Genomic DNA, 16660 nt, shown 5'->3' with positions numbered 1-16660 from the left:
TACATACATACATACATACATACATACATACATACACACTTTCATAAATGCATGCCAATATACATATACAAATTTATTCATACGCACTTAAAAACATGAATGTTACATACAAGCACACGGTGATCTAATATTGCGCTCTTCGAAATGCATCCATATAATCAAGAAGTATACTCACCTACTTGAAAACTTGAGGCTCTATAATCAAATAGCTAAACAATGTTTTCAGTCTGGCACCACCTTACTTTGGTCCGTCCCACAAAATTAAGCATTGCCCATGTGATGTCAGGGCGTGTTCACGAAGTATTAGATATGTATAAAAGGAAACTGTTTGTGTCAATGATTCACAGGGCAGCAAACGAAATATCAGCATAAACTGCAATTTCAAAAAATATTCCCATCGGTTCAAAAGAATTTAACACCAAACTTGGCGCACACAATTTTAAGTTGCCACCAACTGTGATAAAACAAGCATCCGCAACTCTGAACAGAGCTGCTAGTAAGTTATTCTTTTTCTCTACATACGTATTTTTTTAATTTCTCACTTGTTATTTTAATTTTAAAATTGTGCATTAAATATGTTTGTACGCGTCAGATTGAATTTCAAATTTTGTAAGCAAATATTCGAAGTTTAAAATACATTAATTAAATTTTAGAAAAATTTTGAGTTGCGCTTCCAGTTTGTTCTCTTCAGAAAGAAACTACACGAAAGATGAACAAGATGCATTTGGTATTTGCCAGTATAAGCTAGAACACTAAATTTGGTTGATAAAGAATTTTTAATCGTCAGTTACTTTGAAAGAAGTTACGATCTTTTAATTTAAAATTTCCATTTCTTTAGGTTTGGCATAAAAATAAACTATTTAATAGATAAAAAAATTTTAACCTGATTGGTTTTCTTTTATTTTAACTGAATTTGTTCTTAAAGATGTTAAAGTTTTATCCTTCTTCCAATTCGGAATATCTATAATATATAATAATATACATAAGTATAAGAGTATAAGGAAAATATTTCGGTTTCCCAGCTTTAAACGTATTAACGATTGAAGTATAGTTTCTATCGGTCATTCCGATTCTTGGTTGAAGTTGTTTTTACTTCATTTTTACTAATAATTATTTTTTGGAAAAGATACAGCTACATTTCATTTCTTCTTTCAAATAACCGTACGCCTGGTCAAAAGTAATAGGTGGTTTGAAAATATTTATAATCTTAAATTTCCTTTTAATATTACAAAGTCGTTAGACAAAAGGTCTATGAATATTCAGTCAGTTTTTTCTGTTCTGAATACAAATCCGGCCGTGATTAATTTTGCTTTTCATCATTCTGGTCATGACAAAACAAAGTACCATCAAGAACTGGAGCCGATCTAATCAACTATAACTTCATTAAATTTGTGGACTTGTGCCGTTGCTATATATCAAAACTATCTTTTCAAAGTTAAACATGGTCAATTGTTGTAAGTTCTCGTGATTTGCGGTCTTAAAATATTTTATTCGTGTTTCTATTGAGTAATAACGGTTAAGGCAGTGGGGAATATCAACTTTCACTTTCTTTTCCACCAATTTTTATTTCTTTTTAATCAAATACGATATTTTGGTTTGTTATTATTATTGTTGTTTAAAGCAAGACTCGGCAGAACTTTTAGCACACCAGATAAAATGCTTAATGACATTTAGTCCATCTTTAACGTTCTGAGTTCAAATTCTGCCGAGGTGGACTACGCCTTTCATCTTTTCAGAGTCAATAAAATAAGTACCAGTTGAGTACTGGAATCGATGTAATCGACTTCCCCCTCCCCTCAAAATTGCTGGCTTTGTGCAATAATTAAAATAATTATAGTTTGATGTTATTAAAAATATAGTTCCACTCAAATACTGGAACGATTCAATCGACTAACCCTCTCCTCCAAAATTTAGGCCGTTTGCCTGTGTAAGAATTTTTTATTATTATTATTATTATTATTATTATTATTATTATTATTATTATTATTGTTATTACTACTACTACTACTATTACTATCATTATAAGGCGAGCTGACAGAATCGTTAGCATACCGGACGAAATGATTGGCGGTATTTCGTCCGTCTTCAAGTTCTGAGTTCAAATCCCGCCGTGGTTGACTTTGCCTTTCATCCTTTCGGGGTCGATAAATTAAGTAGCAATGAAACACTGGTGTCGATGTAATCCACTCACCCCTCCTCTAAAATGGCTGCCCTTATGGCAAAATTTGAAGCCATTATTATTATTATTATTATTATTATTATTATTTTAAAATAAAATATGGTCCGTTGTCTTCTGCTGAACCGGGGTCATCCCTTGACCCTAGGGTCACAGCAGGTCCTCATCTCATGGAGAGTACACGGCGTAAAATGTGTCCGGAACCTAGCAACACTATTTTCTGAAATTCTCCCACGTTAACACTACAAGGGAGTTTGTTGAGTTGCTTATCAAGGCCCTTTTTAATTAGCCCTAACGCTCCAATGCACCACTGGTGCTGTGATGCTTTTCATTCCCCACATCTTGGTCACTTCTATTTCTAGGTCTTTGTACATAAATAACTTTTCAACTTCTTTAATGGACGCATTTCTCTCTGGTGGTACTGTCAGATCTATCATTAAGCATTTCTTATTCTTCCCATCTTTGATGATTATGTCCGGCCTGTATTATTATTATTATTATTATTATTATTATTATTATTATTATTATTATCATTATCATTATTATTATTATTAGTGTTGTTGTTGTGGTGAGCTGGCAAAACCGTTAACACGCCGGGCAAAATGCTTAACGACATTTCGTCCGTCTTGAGTAAAATTCCGCCGAGGTCTACTTTGCCTTTCATCCTTTTGAGATTGATAAAATAAGTACCAGTGGTCGATGTAATAGATTTACACCCTCCCCTGAAATTGCTGGCCTTGTGTTTTGAAATTATTATTATTATTATTATTATTATTATTATTATTATTATTAGAGACAACGGAGTAAAGACCACAGTGTCAGATTAATTGACTTACAAATGTTTAGTTACGTTTCGAGAATCTTCTTTGCTACATCCACTATTCGAAACATCGTCCCTTGTCCTTTGTTGGACATGAGTCTTGCCCGATTGTTGTCATTTGTTCCACCTTCTTGATCAGAATTTGTCAAAATCGTCTCGGCATCGGATCCGTAGATGACCACAGCTTCGTTTGTAGCTTCTGGAGCCCAGCTAGTTAACCTCGATGTTCACCAATAATTTGTCATTCTCGTCAAGTGACCTGCTCGGATTCATTTTAATTTATATTTCTGACAATGCCATGGATATCTGTCTGCATCAATTGAACTGTTCTCCTATCTCTGTATTTGAATGACGAGCATAATTCTTTCGTAAACTTGTTGCATTGTTCCTAGTTTGCGGCATTTTTATTTTATTTTATGTCTCAGAACCGTATGTCAAATTTGGTAGTATGCATTCGTTATATATTTATCTTTTCAGAACCATAATCATATTAGAATTGAAGATGGAACTAGCTCGACCAAAAGACTGCCATCCTCTGTATGATTCAGTGTATGATTTCCTATTTCTTGCAAGGAATTGCTAATATATATTAATCCGAGTAGATATAATCATCAACATGCCGGATGGTCTCATTTTTCAACTTTTACATCGGATTCTTTATGTAGCTCTTTCTGTTTACCATTACTTGGATTTTCTCATGCTCATGTGGAGTTCCACCGATTTGCTTGAGTTCGTTGAGCATTTCATGCAATTTGTCAATAGTTGTATAGAATGCTAAGGTCAGATGTCAAGAATTCGCGAAGTTCAGCTTTTTATTTTAGATAAAACTTTGTTTTTGGTATTTAGACCAAGAGCAGCCCTGATGAAGCATAAATATCAAAAGTGATCCGACATTAATTAACCTGTCTTTTCCTTTGTTTTCTAGTGTATTCCTTTTTTATAATCAGTGCGGTATGATTCTAGGGACGATGCATACTGTCTTACAAATTTGTAGTTTTGAATGTTGAAAATATTTATTTTAATTATATGAGGACAGAGTGTATATTATCATCTCCTGTGTTTCATTTTTTTTTTCTTTTTTTTTTTTCACTTCAGACCTTGTAGAGGATGAGGGCCTCTATACCAATATTTTCTTCGATCTGCTGCTATTTCCTGTTTCTACATGGATGCCACAGTGAACATGTTCTTAGTAGGAATGCACGTGAGCTACCAGGTGGAACTGAACATGATTATTCACCAGGGAAGACAGCTGCTAAGACAGATAACATTGTCCAAACGACTTCACCGAGTGCTACTCCGTCCAGTACAACTAAATGTCCCAATCTAGATTCAAATGATCTCGCAAACAACGGCCATAGAATTATGAAAAGGAACAACATGCAGCGGTCTAGTTTTGAGGCTTCACATGAAAAACGTAGAGTTATCAAAAGAACTGCAAATAGCTGTGTTGTTGCCCAAAGATCGCGTCATGAGTTATCTACCAGACGTACCGACAACAATGGGAGAAACACAATGCGCACTTCAACGTCTAGAACATTCAGCCGAGAAAATATTAGAAACAACAGAATAAGTAACCGAAGACAAAACTCCGGGGCAACTTTAGAAACACGACGTTCCGCAGCTGAAAATGTGCAGAAACTGTCATCAAGAAGGAGTATTGATTCTAGCAGGTCATTGCAAGAAAACACAAGACAACAAACATATAACACCCGCCGAAACTCACTAACACGCGATGTTTCTAGAACACGAAGATCAAGAGCTGTTGACAACATCAGTAGAACTCAAGAAATCCGCAAAGAAATCTCAAATACAAGACAACAAGCAGATAACACTCGCCGAAATTCACTGACACGTGACCGTTCTGTAGTTCCCAGTACACGAAGATCTAGAGATGTTGATAGCAGCCAGAAAATACGAGAAGTTCGTAATGTGGTATCAGATACGAGACGACATGCAGATGACACTCGCCGAAATTCACTGACAGTAAGTTCGAGAAGACAAAGATCCAGATCTGTTGACGCTAGAAGGAGAGTACAGGATACTGGCAAAGAGAACTCAGATATAATACGAAAGCCTGATAACACGCGCAGGGATTCTCTTACACGCGAATCTTCAAGGGATTCTCGAATTCAAAGATCAAGATCTGTTGATACTACCAGAATGAGAACACAGGAAATTCGTAAAGAAGTATCGAATGCAAGACGGCAAACCGATAACACGCGTAGAAACACTCTCAGGCGTGACTCTTCGGTAGTTTCTAGAACTGAACGCTCCAGATCTGTTGACGCTACAAGAAGAATGCGCGACGTTAAGAGAGAAGTATCAAAAACAAGGCAGGAAATGGATAGCACTCGCCGAAACATTCTTACTCGTGATACTCCAGACGCTTTTAGAAATCAAAGGTCCAGATCTCTTGGTTCCAGCAGGAGGACACAAGATATTCGTAAAGAGATACCAAATACCAGACGACAAGCAAACGACGTTTACCGAGTTTCCCAGACCCGCGACACTTCAGCTGTTTTCAGAACACGAAGGTCAAGATCGGTTGTGTCCAGTCGGAGAATTCAAGATGTTCGCAAAGACACAGACGCAAAACAACAAGGAGATAATTCACGCAGAAACTCACTAGTTCATCATTCTTTAGTTGATTCTAGAACTCAAAGGTCAAGGTCGGTTGATTCTGTCAGAAGAACGCGGGAATTAAGTAAAGAACTTTCGAACACAAGACGACAAACATATGACACTCGCCGGAATTCATTAACACGTGAGCCCTTAGTAGTCTCTAGAACTCGAAGAGCTAGAAGTACTGATTCCAGTCGGACAACACAAGACATTCGCAATGAAATATCGAACACAAGACGACAAACAGACAACAGGCGACGAAATTCACTGATGCGTGATCCTTCGGTAGATTCCAGAAAACGAACATCTAGGGATACTGAAGTTAGCAGAAGAAGACGAGAAATTAGTCAAGAAATATTAAATACAAGACGACAAGTAGACGAAACTAGACGAAATTCACTTAGTCGTGGCGCTCCATTAGTTTCTAGAACTGAAAGGTCCAGATCTGTTGATTCTAACAGAAGATCGAGGGAAATCGTTAATGAAATGACAAGAACAAGACGACAGACAGACAATATTCGCAGAAACACTCTTACACGTGACAACTCAGACGTTTCTAGATCTCGAAGATCCCGATCTCTTGATTCCAGCTTGGTTCAAAATATTCGCACTGGGATATCAAATACGAGACGACAAATAGACAACAGTAGAAGACTTGCTGTAAGACAAGATACTTCAGTAGTTGCTAGAGTTCAAAGGTCCAGATCTGTTGATTCCAGCCGAAGAATACAGGAAACTCGCAGAGTGATGGCAAGTACAAGGCGAGATGTAGATAACACACGTAGGGATTCTCTTTCAGATGACACTTCGCTCGTTCGCAGCGTTAGGAAGTTCAGATCCGCAATATCAGAAACGCGCGATGGATCTTCCAATACTAGGCGTGTAATAGATTCCACACAACGAAACTCGGCTGTTCGTGATAAAAAAGAATATATGTCTCGTTTAAGTGATTCTGAAAGAATGAGACACAGTAATCGCCGGAATGTGCACACTCGAGAATCTCGAAACGATAATGAAAACTGGAGATCCATTCCAATTAATTCCCACAAAAGATTAAGTCAAGCAAGAGTACCTGGAAATGTTCGTGAGGAAATGAGCAATACAAGGCGACACATAGACAGTGGCCGTCGAAACGTCTTACTTCGTGAATCTGGAGATGTTTCTAGAAACAAAAAGTCCAGATCTGTTGATTTCAACAGAAAATCATGGCAAGAAAGGATAAAGTTTGAGGTTCGATACGTTAAATCAAATACCAGACGACGGGTAGATGACATGCATCAACCTTCCGTGGTAGGTGGAAAATCCAGGTCTACTGAATCTAACAGAAGGCAAGTTCGTACAGAAATATCTAATAGACGTCAAATAGACAACACACGTCGAAACAGTGCGGTTTATGAATCTCGTGATGTTTATAGAAGACAGACATCTAGATCCGTTGATTCTAACGTCATGTTACATCACACAAGACGGATACGAGACGTTCGTGAAGATACTGGCAATACCATGCGTGAGATGCGACGTACCATTCGAGATAATTTGTCTTATGACCTCCCAAAAGCTTATAGGAACCAAAGAGCTATGTACAGGACACGTCAACAAATTCGCGAGAAAATATCAGACACACGTCATCAAATTCATAATATTCGTCAAAATGCTAGAAGTGCTCCTCACTTCCAGCGATCAAGATTGAGTGATTTTAACAGTTTCAGAATTGCAAGAACTGTTAGCAACCAGGAAGTTAAAATATTTGGAAACTCGAAACAATTTTTAGTTTCTTCCTATCAAAACTTACAGTTTGATATATCTTTCTTCCTGTCAAGAAACTTTGGAGCTATTGTTGTTATAAATCTAGAAAACAAACCATCATTTGTAACACAATCTTCAAACAATTCTCTATCTAACTTGTTGCCTTCATTAACACCACCGAACCAAAAGGCTGAATGGAGCACTGCGATATCACTTGGAGTCCCAGTTGGCCTGCAAATGACAGATAACGAATATTCTCGGCTGACGTTGCCATCATCTTTCGTCCTGTCTAGTGACAGAACAACACAGAAATATATAGGAAATAATGGCATTAATGAGGATTCAACTTTATTAATGAAAAACAATGTAAAGCAATCTAAACTGGAAACAAGTACAAGGTTTGTAAACTTGAATCTTATTTCGCTTATTACTGAATAAATTATTTAAATACGCTATCTGCATGAAAAATATTAGTCGAGTTAGTTTTAATATATTTAATGCAGGGAGCGTTAAAAAGCTAACAAGAAATGCGATGAAGAATAAACCATATTAGTTAATGACTAATACTGCTTTCGTGTTTTCAGCAAATGTGTAAGACAACTCCGGTTATATTTCTATATCATTCTGATCCCATCAACGAAATATTCTTGCCGAAGTATTGGTGGAAGAATCACTCAGTACATTTACTGACGCGTGGCTATAAGGTAAAACGTTTGCTTCTCAACCACATGGGTCTAGGTTCAGTTTTCAGTCCCACTGCGTGGCACCTTCGGCAAATGTCTTCAGCTACAGACCTGCGTCGACCAAAGCCATGAGTGGATTTGGTGGACGGAAACTAAAAGAAGTCTGTCGTATGTGTATGTGTTTGTCCTCCACCACCTCTTGACAATAGGTGTTAGTTTGTTTATGTCCCCCAATAACTTAGCAGTTCGGCAAAAAAAGATTGATCGAATAAGTACAAGACTTTAAAAAAATAATCGGTCGATTCATTCGACTAAAAAGACAAATTTTCAAGCCGATGCCCAGACTGCACAGTCAAATGAATGAAACATGGAAAAGATTGATATAAGAAAAAAGAATTGTTTAGAGAATAAATTATTCAGAGACGCCATCAGCATCAAGCTCAAAAAAGTTAGCTGTGAGGAAGAAAGAGATTTTCACCTTTTAGCAACAGAAAGGATTACTTTCATTGTTGCAGGATGTACGGGAGACAACTTCAAATAAATTGGTTTCGAATTTTGGTACAAGGCCAGAAATTTCGGGGAAACGGCCACGTCGATTAGATCGACCTCCAACGTTCAACTAGTACTTATTTTATCGACCTCGAAAGGATGAAAGGCAAAATCGACCTGACAACTTCAAATACATTGCCGTCTTTATTTGAAATATTTACCAGTAAATGAAAGTAATATCACTCACTGAGCGATATTGTTTTTCTCTCAGGTCATAATTATTTCTACCTAGATCCTTGCATTAAATATGTCAACATTAACCTAACTCTAGTTCACTTTGTTGTTTTATATTACTTATGCTAACTATATATCTTGCCACTTCATCGCTTTTTGCTGTTGTTAACATAATTTTTATTTCGTTTCTTTCCTTTTTATTCTTCTTTTAATATAAAAACATGAATTTGAGACATGCGATTTTTAAAGAACCTAGTTTTTGAGTGAAATTTAAACAATCTTTTATTGTAAACTCACAAGGAAATGCAAACAGGAACCAGAGTAACAGAATTCAATATAAACAGAATATCGTTAACTTTTCTAAAGAAATAAAACAATTATGTTTTTAATATGTAATTATATAAGATATATTTTAACAAGGATATGTGGCTGATCATTCATTTGGCTGTAGTGACTACTGATATGATACGAAGCATTGTCAGAAACTATAGCACTCCAATAAACAATCTCGTTAATGATAGGTTTAAACGTTTTAGACGAAGATTACCTTATGAGCCTTCATATAAAATGAAACCCTCGATATAAAAACAATATAATACAATATAAAAAGATATTAAATGGTAATGGTTTGTGTTGGCTCCGTCGCCCTGTTTAATGCCACCATAGCACCTTGGGTATTGTGGATTAAGTACATTGTTCAAAACATTCGAGCCAGGTCTCCGGTCTAACCATATTTTCATTCCGTTCTCCTTCCAGTCAGTCTCGGAGGCGCTGTAAAGGATCATGAACATTCCTTTCCTCATGACTATAATTTTTTTTTTTTTTTTTTAATAGTAATGCAACTAAGTTCAGAGGAATGAATGTTGTGAGTGAAGACGATAAGTTTAATGCAGAACCCTTCATCGGAGAGAGATGAAATAGCTATCTATAGCCACTTCACCTGTCTTTCAGACCGAAATTTTGCTCCAAACGTAGGGAAAAAAAATCTTCTCACTATTTGAACTCCTTAAATTTATAAAAACCAACTTGGTTATATTATTATTTACTATTTTATCAAGTTAACTCCACTCAGAAATAGCATCACATTAATAATGTAAAGTGTTGTTTCATTTTCACCATGGCAGAAAAACCAAATAAAAACGGTAGTCAACAAAGGAGCCTCCTCATAGTTGTTCGATGTGCTAGAAATAGCAGTCTAATCTTCTGAAATCAAACTGTTTTTCTTTCCAAAAAGCAATGAGATGACACATTAGATAATGTAGTCTTCATTATGTCCTTAAAAATAGATCTCAAAAAGAAGAATCAAGAGTTAAAAGAAGTTCTTTGATGGTAGATTTGATAGACACTGACTTGAAAGTTAACAACACTGAGAAAAAGAGACAAAAAGGAAATATTTTCAACAATTTATACAGAGCTTTACAAGGATATCACTAACTATATACAGTAAGGAAATGGAGTAGTTTTTAACCAGCTTGCCTTACTTTACAGCCAAGTAAGCATTGCACATTCTGATCCATACTTTCAGTACTTTGCTTCTACAAAGTGATAGAAAATTTAAATCTTCTATATAAACACTTAAGGTGGCTTCATATTTACCAGTTCTGGAAGTTCTTTTTCCCCAAGATTGTCACTTTATGCAATAGTAACAGAATAACAAGAATAATACTATACACTATAACAATATACAAATAAGAAGAAAATTAGAAATGCATTTTTTTTAAAACTATTCCAAAAAATATTTTAACAGTCTTTCATCATTGTTTTTGTGACTAGTTATAGTATACATCTGGAATTCCCAAACAGTGTGTCTTAGTACAGTATTTGTCGTGAATCCTCTATGTCTATTACAGTCCCCCCTCCATTTCCTTTATGTAGAATTTCCTCCAATGCTTCAAGAAATAAAAATTAAAACAACCATTTTATTTTTGTCAATTTGCAAGGTTAACAATATTATATCTATGTGTCTGTTATTCGCAAAAGTTTGGCAACTACTATATAAAGATTAGTTGAATATATAAAATATGCTCTTATTTTAGGTTGAACATTAGTATCCCATCACAGAGATTATAATTAGTATTTCTAAGCATGACATTAAAAATTTATGTTATATCTAAGACTTCAAATCATATTAAAAATTAATTATGTTTTATTTTCAGTGAAATCCTTTCAAAATCTGAAGCTGATACCAACCTATTTGATATACCCAGTATCTCAACTCTACAGGTAAGTACTGTTAGTTTCTTACTAAGACAAAAGAGCCAATTTTCTAGAAATTGGACAGTCAACTGTATTAACATCCATATATTACTGTTGTTTATTATTTTATTAATTAGCTGTATAAATAATGAAGTTGCCCTGGTGAGATCTGAATTTGAAACTAGAAAGGTGAAACTAAATATAATGGATTTGGATTGGTACTGTATTGTCTCAGCTACCTCATGAAATATTGATATTTTTATATACTGTTTCACATACATATATCTGTATCCTGGCACAACTCCCTGTCCAAAACCATCCTTCAGAGCACAGTTGAGGGAGGGTGAAAGAGAGATAGACAGAAAAATTCCTGGTCTGACAACATCAAGGATTGGACAGGACATATCACTGCAACTCTGCTATGCATGATAGAACAGAGGTTAGTGGTAACAGCTGACTGAAAAAACATTTAGAGTGGCATCCCAATGACTGGCTGCACCAGTTAAAGGAACTTGATGACTCCATATTTGAATGAGGTGGATAATATTTTTGTTGAAGTAATTGATTTAACAGCTGGATGTTCCTCTTACTGGTAATCATTCAACTTTGAAATAAGAATGGAATCTATTTTTGATTTCACTTATGCACACAATAGCAAGCAAAGTTAGGTGCCTGGCTAAATGGCACAACATAATGTTAATAGTCCAATATGAATTCATAACCTTTTGGTCAATAATCCAGCAACTTAAATTTACCGTCATTATGCATCATGTTTACATTCAATACACAAAAAGTGAGTTGCTGTTCTTGTGCAATTATTCTTTAACTTTAGGTCAGCTCTGATCCAGCACACCTATGAACAAAGATGTTTCAGTTATGATCATTTCATCATTTATATAGAATTAATGTAAAAGAAAGAATGTCTAGGAGAGCAGTAACTCTGAAGGACAGAATAGAGGAGACTCTATTCCTGTCATAGAGAGCCTCTCTAGTGCTAATAACACAATAAAATGCATCCAGTCCATGTTGTAAAGTGGTTGGTGATAGAAGGGCATAATCTTATATAGAAATGCATGTTTCTGTGTATGGTTGTGTAAAGATGGAAAATAGATCGATTCAAGTTTAATTACAAATATGTCCAACCCATGCCAGCATGGAAAGCAGGTATTAAATTATTATTATTATTATTATTATTAACTTCAGTGAAGTTATACCATTAAAATTCTATTTCTTCTTCTCTTAAATCAGACTCAAATATCTCCTAAAGCTGCTGAAGAATCTTCAAATGATCAAACTTTCAGAAAGTATTTCTCAGACATCTTGGTAAATATAACAAACAGGTATGTCAACCATTTTAAACATATAACCAAATACTATAGTAGCAGATGTGGACACAGTATAACTGAATAGTTCAGAAGTTTGCTTCTTAATAAAGAGATACTGGGTTCAATCCTACTGTATGGCATCTTGGGCAAGTGTCTTTTACTGTAGCCATAAGTTGACCCAAGCCTTGAGAGGGATATTGAGTGAATGGAAACTGTGTAGAAGCCTATGCTTTGTCACACATCTCTTTCACAATGACTCTGACTGAGGATTACAATAAGAATACATGTGTTTGTGGAATACTCATTTAGCCTCAAGTCATCCCTAGTTGAGCAGACTTATGATCAAAGTACTCAAAATGTAAAGAGAGTAAGTAATCTCTTTACATTTTGAGTACTTAAGCAGGTGAAGGGAACTTGTCTATGTCTAACTGACAAGATGGTGTGTTTTTTAAAGACTCTCGAAGACATGCATGAGAGAAAAAAAAACCATTGTATTCTCCCATGAAAATCTCATGGCAAATACATAGGACTTGTCAAGGAAGTCACCAGATGTTGTTTGGTGACCTACAAGCACAGGTATGGGAGAAGAGACAGAGTAATATACAGTAAGAAGATGCCAGGTGGCAAAGTGGGATAAAAATATAAGGAAATAAATCAACTTCACCTTTCATCCTTCCACAACAGAACACTTTATCACCTTACTAGTCATATACATGGGATAGTTAAACCAACAATACTCTTCTCCCAATATGATTTAAATGTGAATTTTAAAAATCCATTGCTTTGTCATTTATTCATTTATTTTATTCAAACAGTTTCAAATGGCGCAAGGAAATGCCTAGAACCATTTTGATCAGTATGTTGGCACTAATAGGAATGAGAAGCAACAAAAACATCAACAAACCACTCAACAGACAATTAACTTCGATTATGCCATCCATCTTCTAAAAGATGTGCTGACTTGTAAATCAAATGAACTGAAGACTACTAGACCAACTGACATTGATCCCAAAGGAAATTGAACATTTACTTAATAATCTACCAATCTAGATGAACTGCTTTTTGAAATCAAATACCTAAAATGGCTATATTTATTCTTTAATAAATGCTTTAACTACTTTATAGTGCTAACATCCAACAATGGCGCACCAAAATATCTTGAGAGATACTCTTGCAATATATGTACATGCATGAGTATAACATATAAAAACCGAAAGATAAAGAAATAAAACCATATATATTTGCTTATATAAAACATATTCACATACTCACACATGTAACATGCATATTATAAATGCACACACATGTATGTATATACATATTTGAAGAAACATATATATAATGTATGTGCTTCTTCACTTATGTATATATGCATATGCAACATACACATACAGTACAATGTCATCCATTTATATGGTAACTAGAGAGTACAAAATACAAACACACATCAAACATACATGCATGCTTTGTTATTCAAGGTATTAAAGAATATATATATGTGTGTGTATATATATATATATATATATATATATACACACCAATTAAATCATATTTTCAACATTTTCTTGTTGCTGCATTGTTGTAAGAATTTGTGACTGAGGAAAAAAAATAAAAACATACATTATATATATATACATATATATATAAGGAAATAAAATTATTATTTGAATAAAAAGTCTTCAGCTTCTTTTTCCATTGTTAATCAGCTTTAAAAACAAATCATCGTCATTATCATCATTATTGTCCATCTTCCATGCTGGCATAGAAAAAATTGTTCCCCATCTCACTATAAGATTTGTTTAACCTTAAGTCATCCTTAGTTGAGTAGACTTATGATCAAAGGTGTTCCGTCCATAACCACCTCACTTTTTTCTATCTCTACATATCTGCATATGATATGAGATTTTGTTTTAAACACGAAGAAAATATATGGAAAATGTGTGGTAAGTAGCTTGCTTACCAACCACATGGTCTCGGGTTCAGTCCCACTGCATGGCATCTTGGGCAAGTGTCTTCTACTATAGCCTCGGGCCGACCAAAACCTTGTGAGTGGATTTGGTAGACAGAAACTGAAAGAAGCCCGTCGTATATATGTATGTGTTTGTGTGTCTGTTTGTCCCCCCAACATCGCTTGACAACCGATGCTGGTGTGTTTATGTCCCCGTAACTTAGTGGTTCAGCAAAAGAGACCGATAGAATAAGTACTAGGCTTCTAAAGAATAAGTCCTGGCGTCGATTTGCTCGACTAAAGGTGGTGCTCCAGCATGGTCGCAGTCAAAAGACTGAAACAAGTAAAGAGTAAAAAGAGTACAACCAATATACTCCAAACAAATTAATGTTATAGATATACCCACAAAAGGATGAATGCTACAATAATACTCAAAAAGAGTGAATGTTAAGATATATACGGATGAACATGGTATCCAGTCTGTTAGTAGAGATGGTATCCAGGTCGACAGTTCATACCTAGTTTGCTACAATAGCACCAGTGAGACAGCTGGTAACACAGCCATTCTGCACTACATCAACTGGCTTCATGAAGAGAACTGGTAACAACTGAGTTGCACGTCCAGCAACTACTACCACCGAAAACGTCAGTTGGTAAAGTCTGCCAACAGCAACTGGCTGGCGATGCTTGTTAAATTGACATTTGCTAGATTCATAAATTGGTTTGAAAAGATTAACCCTTTAGCATTTAATGTGGCCCAAATATTCTACCTATTTTATGTTTAAACTGGCCAGATCTGGCCTCTCACACCTTCCCTACAATGTCATTCTAAAAATAAACAATCACATCATCAAAATTTCAAAGCTATGAGATAACACATAATTAATTCAAAACAATGTGAATAATTAATATTAAATTTGACAGAGTAATCTGGATGCTAAAGGGTTAATGATGTAGGATTGTTTTGGCATCTGAGCAAATGAACAACATGGTACACCAGTTGATTGATCTATAAGGTAAAAAAAAAGAGATGCAAACTACTAGTTATTTCCATGGAAACAGCTACTACTGCTATTGTGGAGTAGGTGCACCACTGACTGGTGCCAATTGCTCTGGAAGTATATTCAGCTGTTGAGAAAAGAATGTGAATTTACCATTCACATCACTAGTACACCACAAATATACTAATATCAGATATTTGCTACAATTTGTTTTTTGTTTGTTTTTCTGAAGAATAACGTATGTCCTCAGAAAGAAGTTTCTATTGCCTCATAATATTAATTCACAAGCACTTCCCAATCATGTGATTTTGAGTTCAGTCCCACAGTGCAGCACCTTCAACAAGTGTCTTCTACAATAGCTCTGAGCTGCCCAATGAGTGGATATGATAGATGGAGACTGAAATAAGCCTGTTGCGTGTGTGTGTGCGCGTGTGTGCATATCAGTATGTTTGTTTACATTTGCACTTTTCCGAAAACCAATGAACGACAAGTAGAAATGTTGTGGTCATTTTCTCCTGTCAACATATACCTGCTGATTTCATACCTTTAAAGACATGCAGAATAAGTAGTCCCTGACTTGAAAGACAGGTAAGAGACAGCAACAAGAAGAGCATCAGGTTGTAAAAACAATGTCTTGATAATATATTTCTCTAGCCCATGTTGGCATTGAAAAATAGACATAAAACAAAGCTTATTCCTATTTTTTTAGAGTAACTGGAGATGTGTTTGGTCCAGTAGATGTGTAGTGTTAAGTTAGAGTAAAGACTGAAAACGAGTTGAGAAAGCAAAATTGTGAAAGCATTTATTTTATAAATAGAACTGACTACTTTGTGAAAGGATGATGAATTGTGATGGCGGAAAAGCACGTTCTTATTGATTAGCACTAGGACAGTTAAAGCAAACTAGAGATCAAAAAATATCTGATTCATGACCATCCTATCATTGTGTACTCCAAGACTACATTATTCAATGTACTTCCTTTTTTTTTTAAATGACAGGATGTGATATAAAGATTTAGTTTTATTTCTCATAGGTGAAGGTCCACAAAGTTCCTTTTTGTGACAAAATTATAACCAGATGAGGTTTGAGAAGAAATAAGTAAATATCATCTGCGAACACTAGGTCCTACCAATGAAATGAAACAGAATCTAGGAGATATAGCTACTACATTATAGACCCATGTCAGCAGAGAAAAAAAAAATGTTCTTCTTCTTCTTGTGGTATTGATTATATTTCTTACAATACTGCTCTACCCACCCTTCTGGTTTTTAGAAAATGCAAAATATTGATAATTTTTTTGCTTTTGTTTATATTTTTCTTTTAATTCCTAGCTACATAGTTTCATTTTCAGTCCCACTGCAATGCACCTTTGGCAAATTTTACTATAGCCCTGGGGGTGACCAAAACCTTGTGAGTGGAT

General features: G+C 35.2%; 1 protein-coding gene across 1 annotated transcript; it reads left to right on the top strand.

Annotated features, from left to right (window-relative positions):
* The first annotated feature begins 343 nt into the window (after positions 1-343).
* On the top strand, positions 344-13906 carry LOC106870262 (uncharacterized). The gene is made up of 5 exons (XM_014916279.3): positions 344-496; positions 4092-7762; positions 10927-10993; positions 12215-12306; positions 13107-13906. Exons 2-5 carry the CDS (start codon positions 4104-4106, stop codon positions 13237-13239), a joined length of 3951 nt encoding a protein of 1316 aa, XP_014771765.1. The 5' UTR covers positions 344-496; positions 4092-4103; the 3' UTR covers positions 13240-13906.
* The last annotated feature ends 2754 nt before the right edge of the window (positions 13907-16660 follow it).

The sequence above is a fragment of the Octopus bimaculoides genome, chromosome 3, assembly GCF_046866305.1.
Source record: "Octopus bimaculoides isolate indiv1 chromosome 3, ASM4686630v1, whole genome shotgun sequence".
In the NCBI taxonomy this organism is placed as follows: Eukaryota; Metazoa; Mollusca; class Cephalopoda; order Octopoda; family Octopodidae; genus Octopus; species Octopus bimaculoides.
This window is presented reverse-complemented; position numbering and strand designations above follow the sequence as displayed.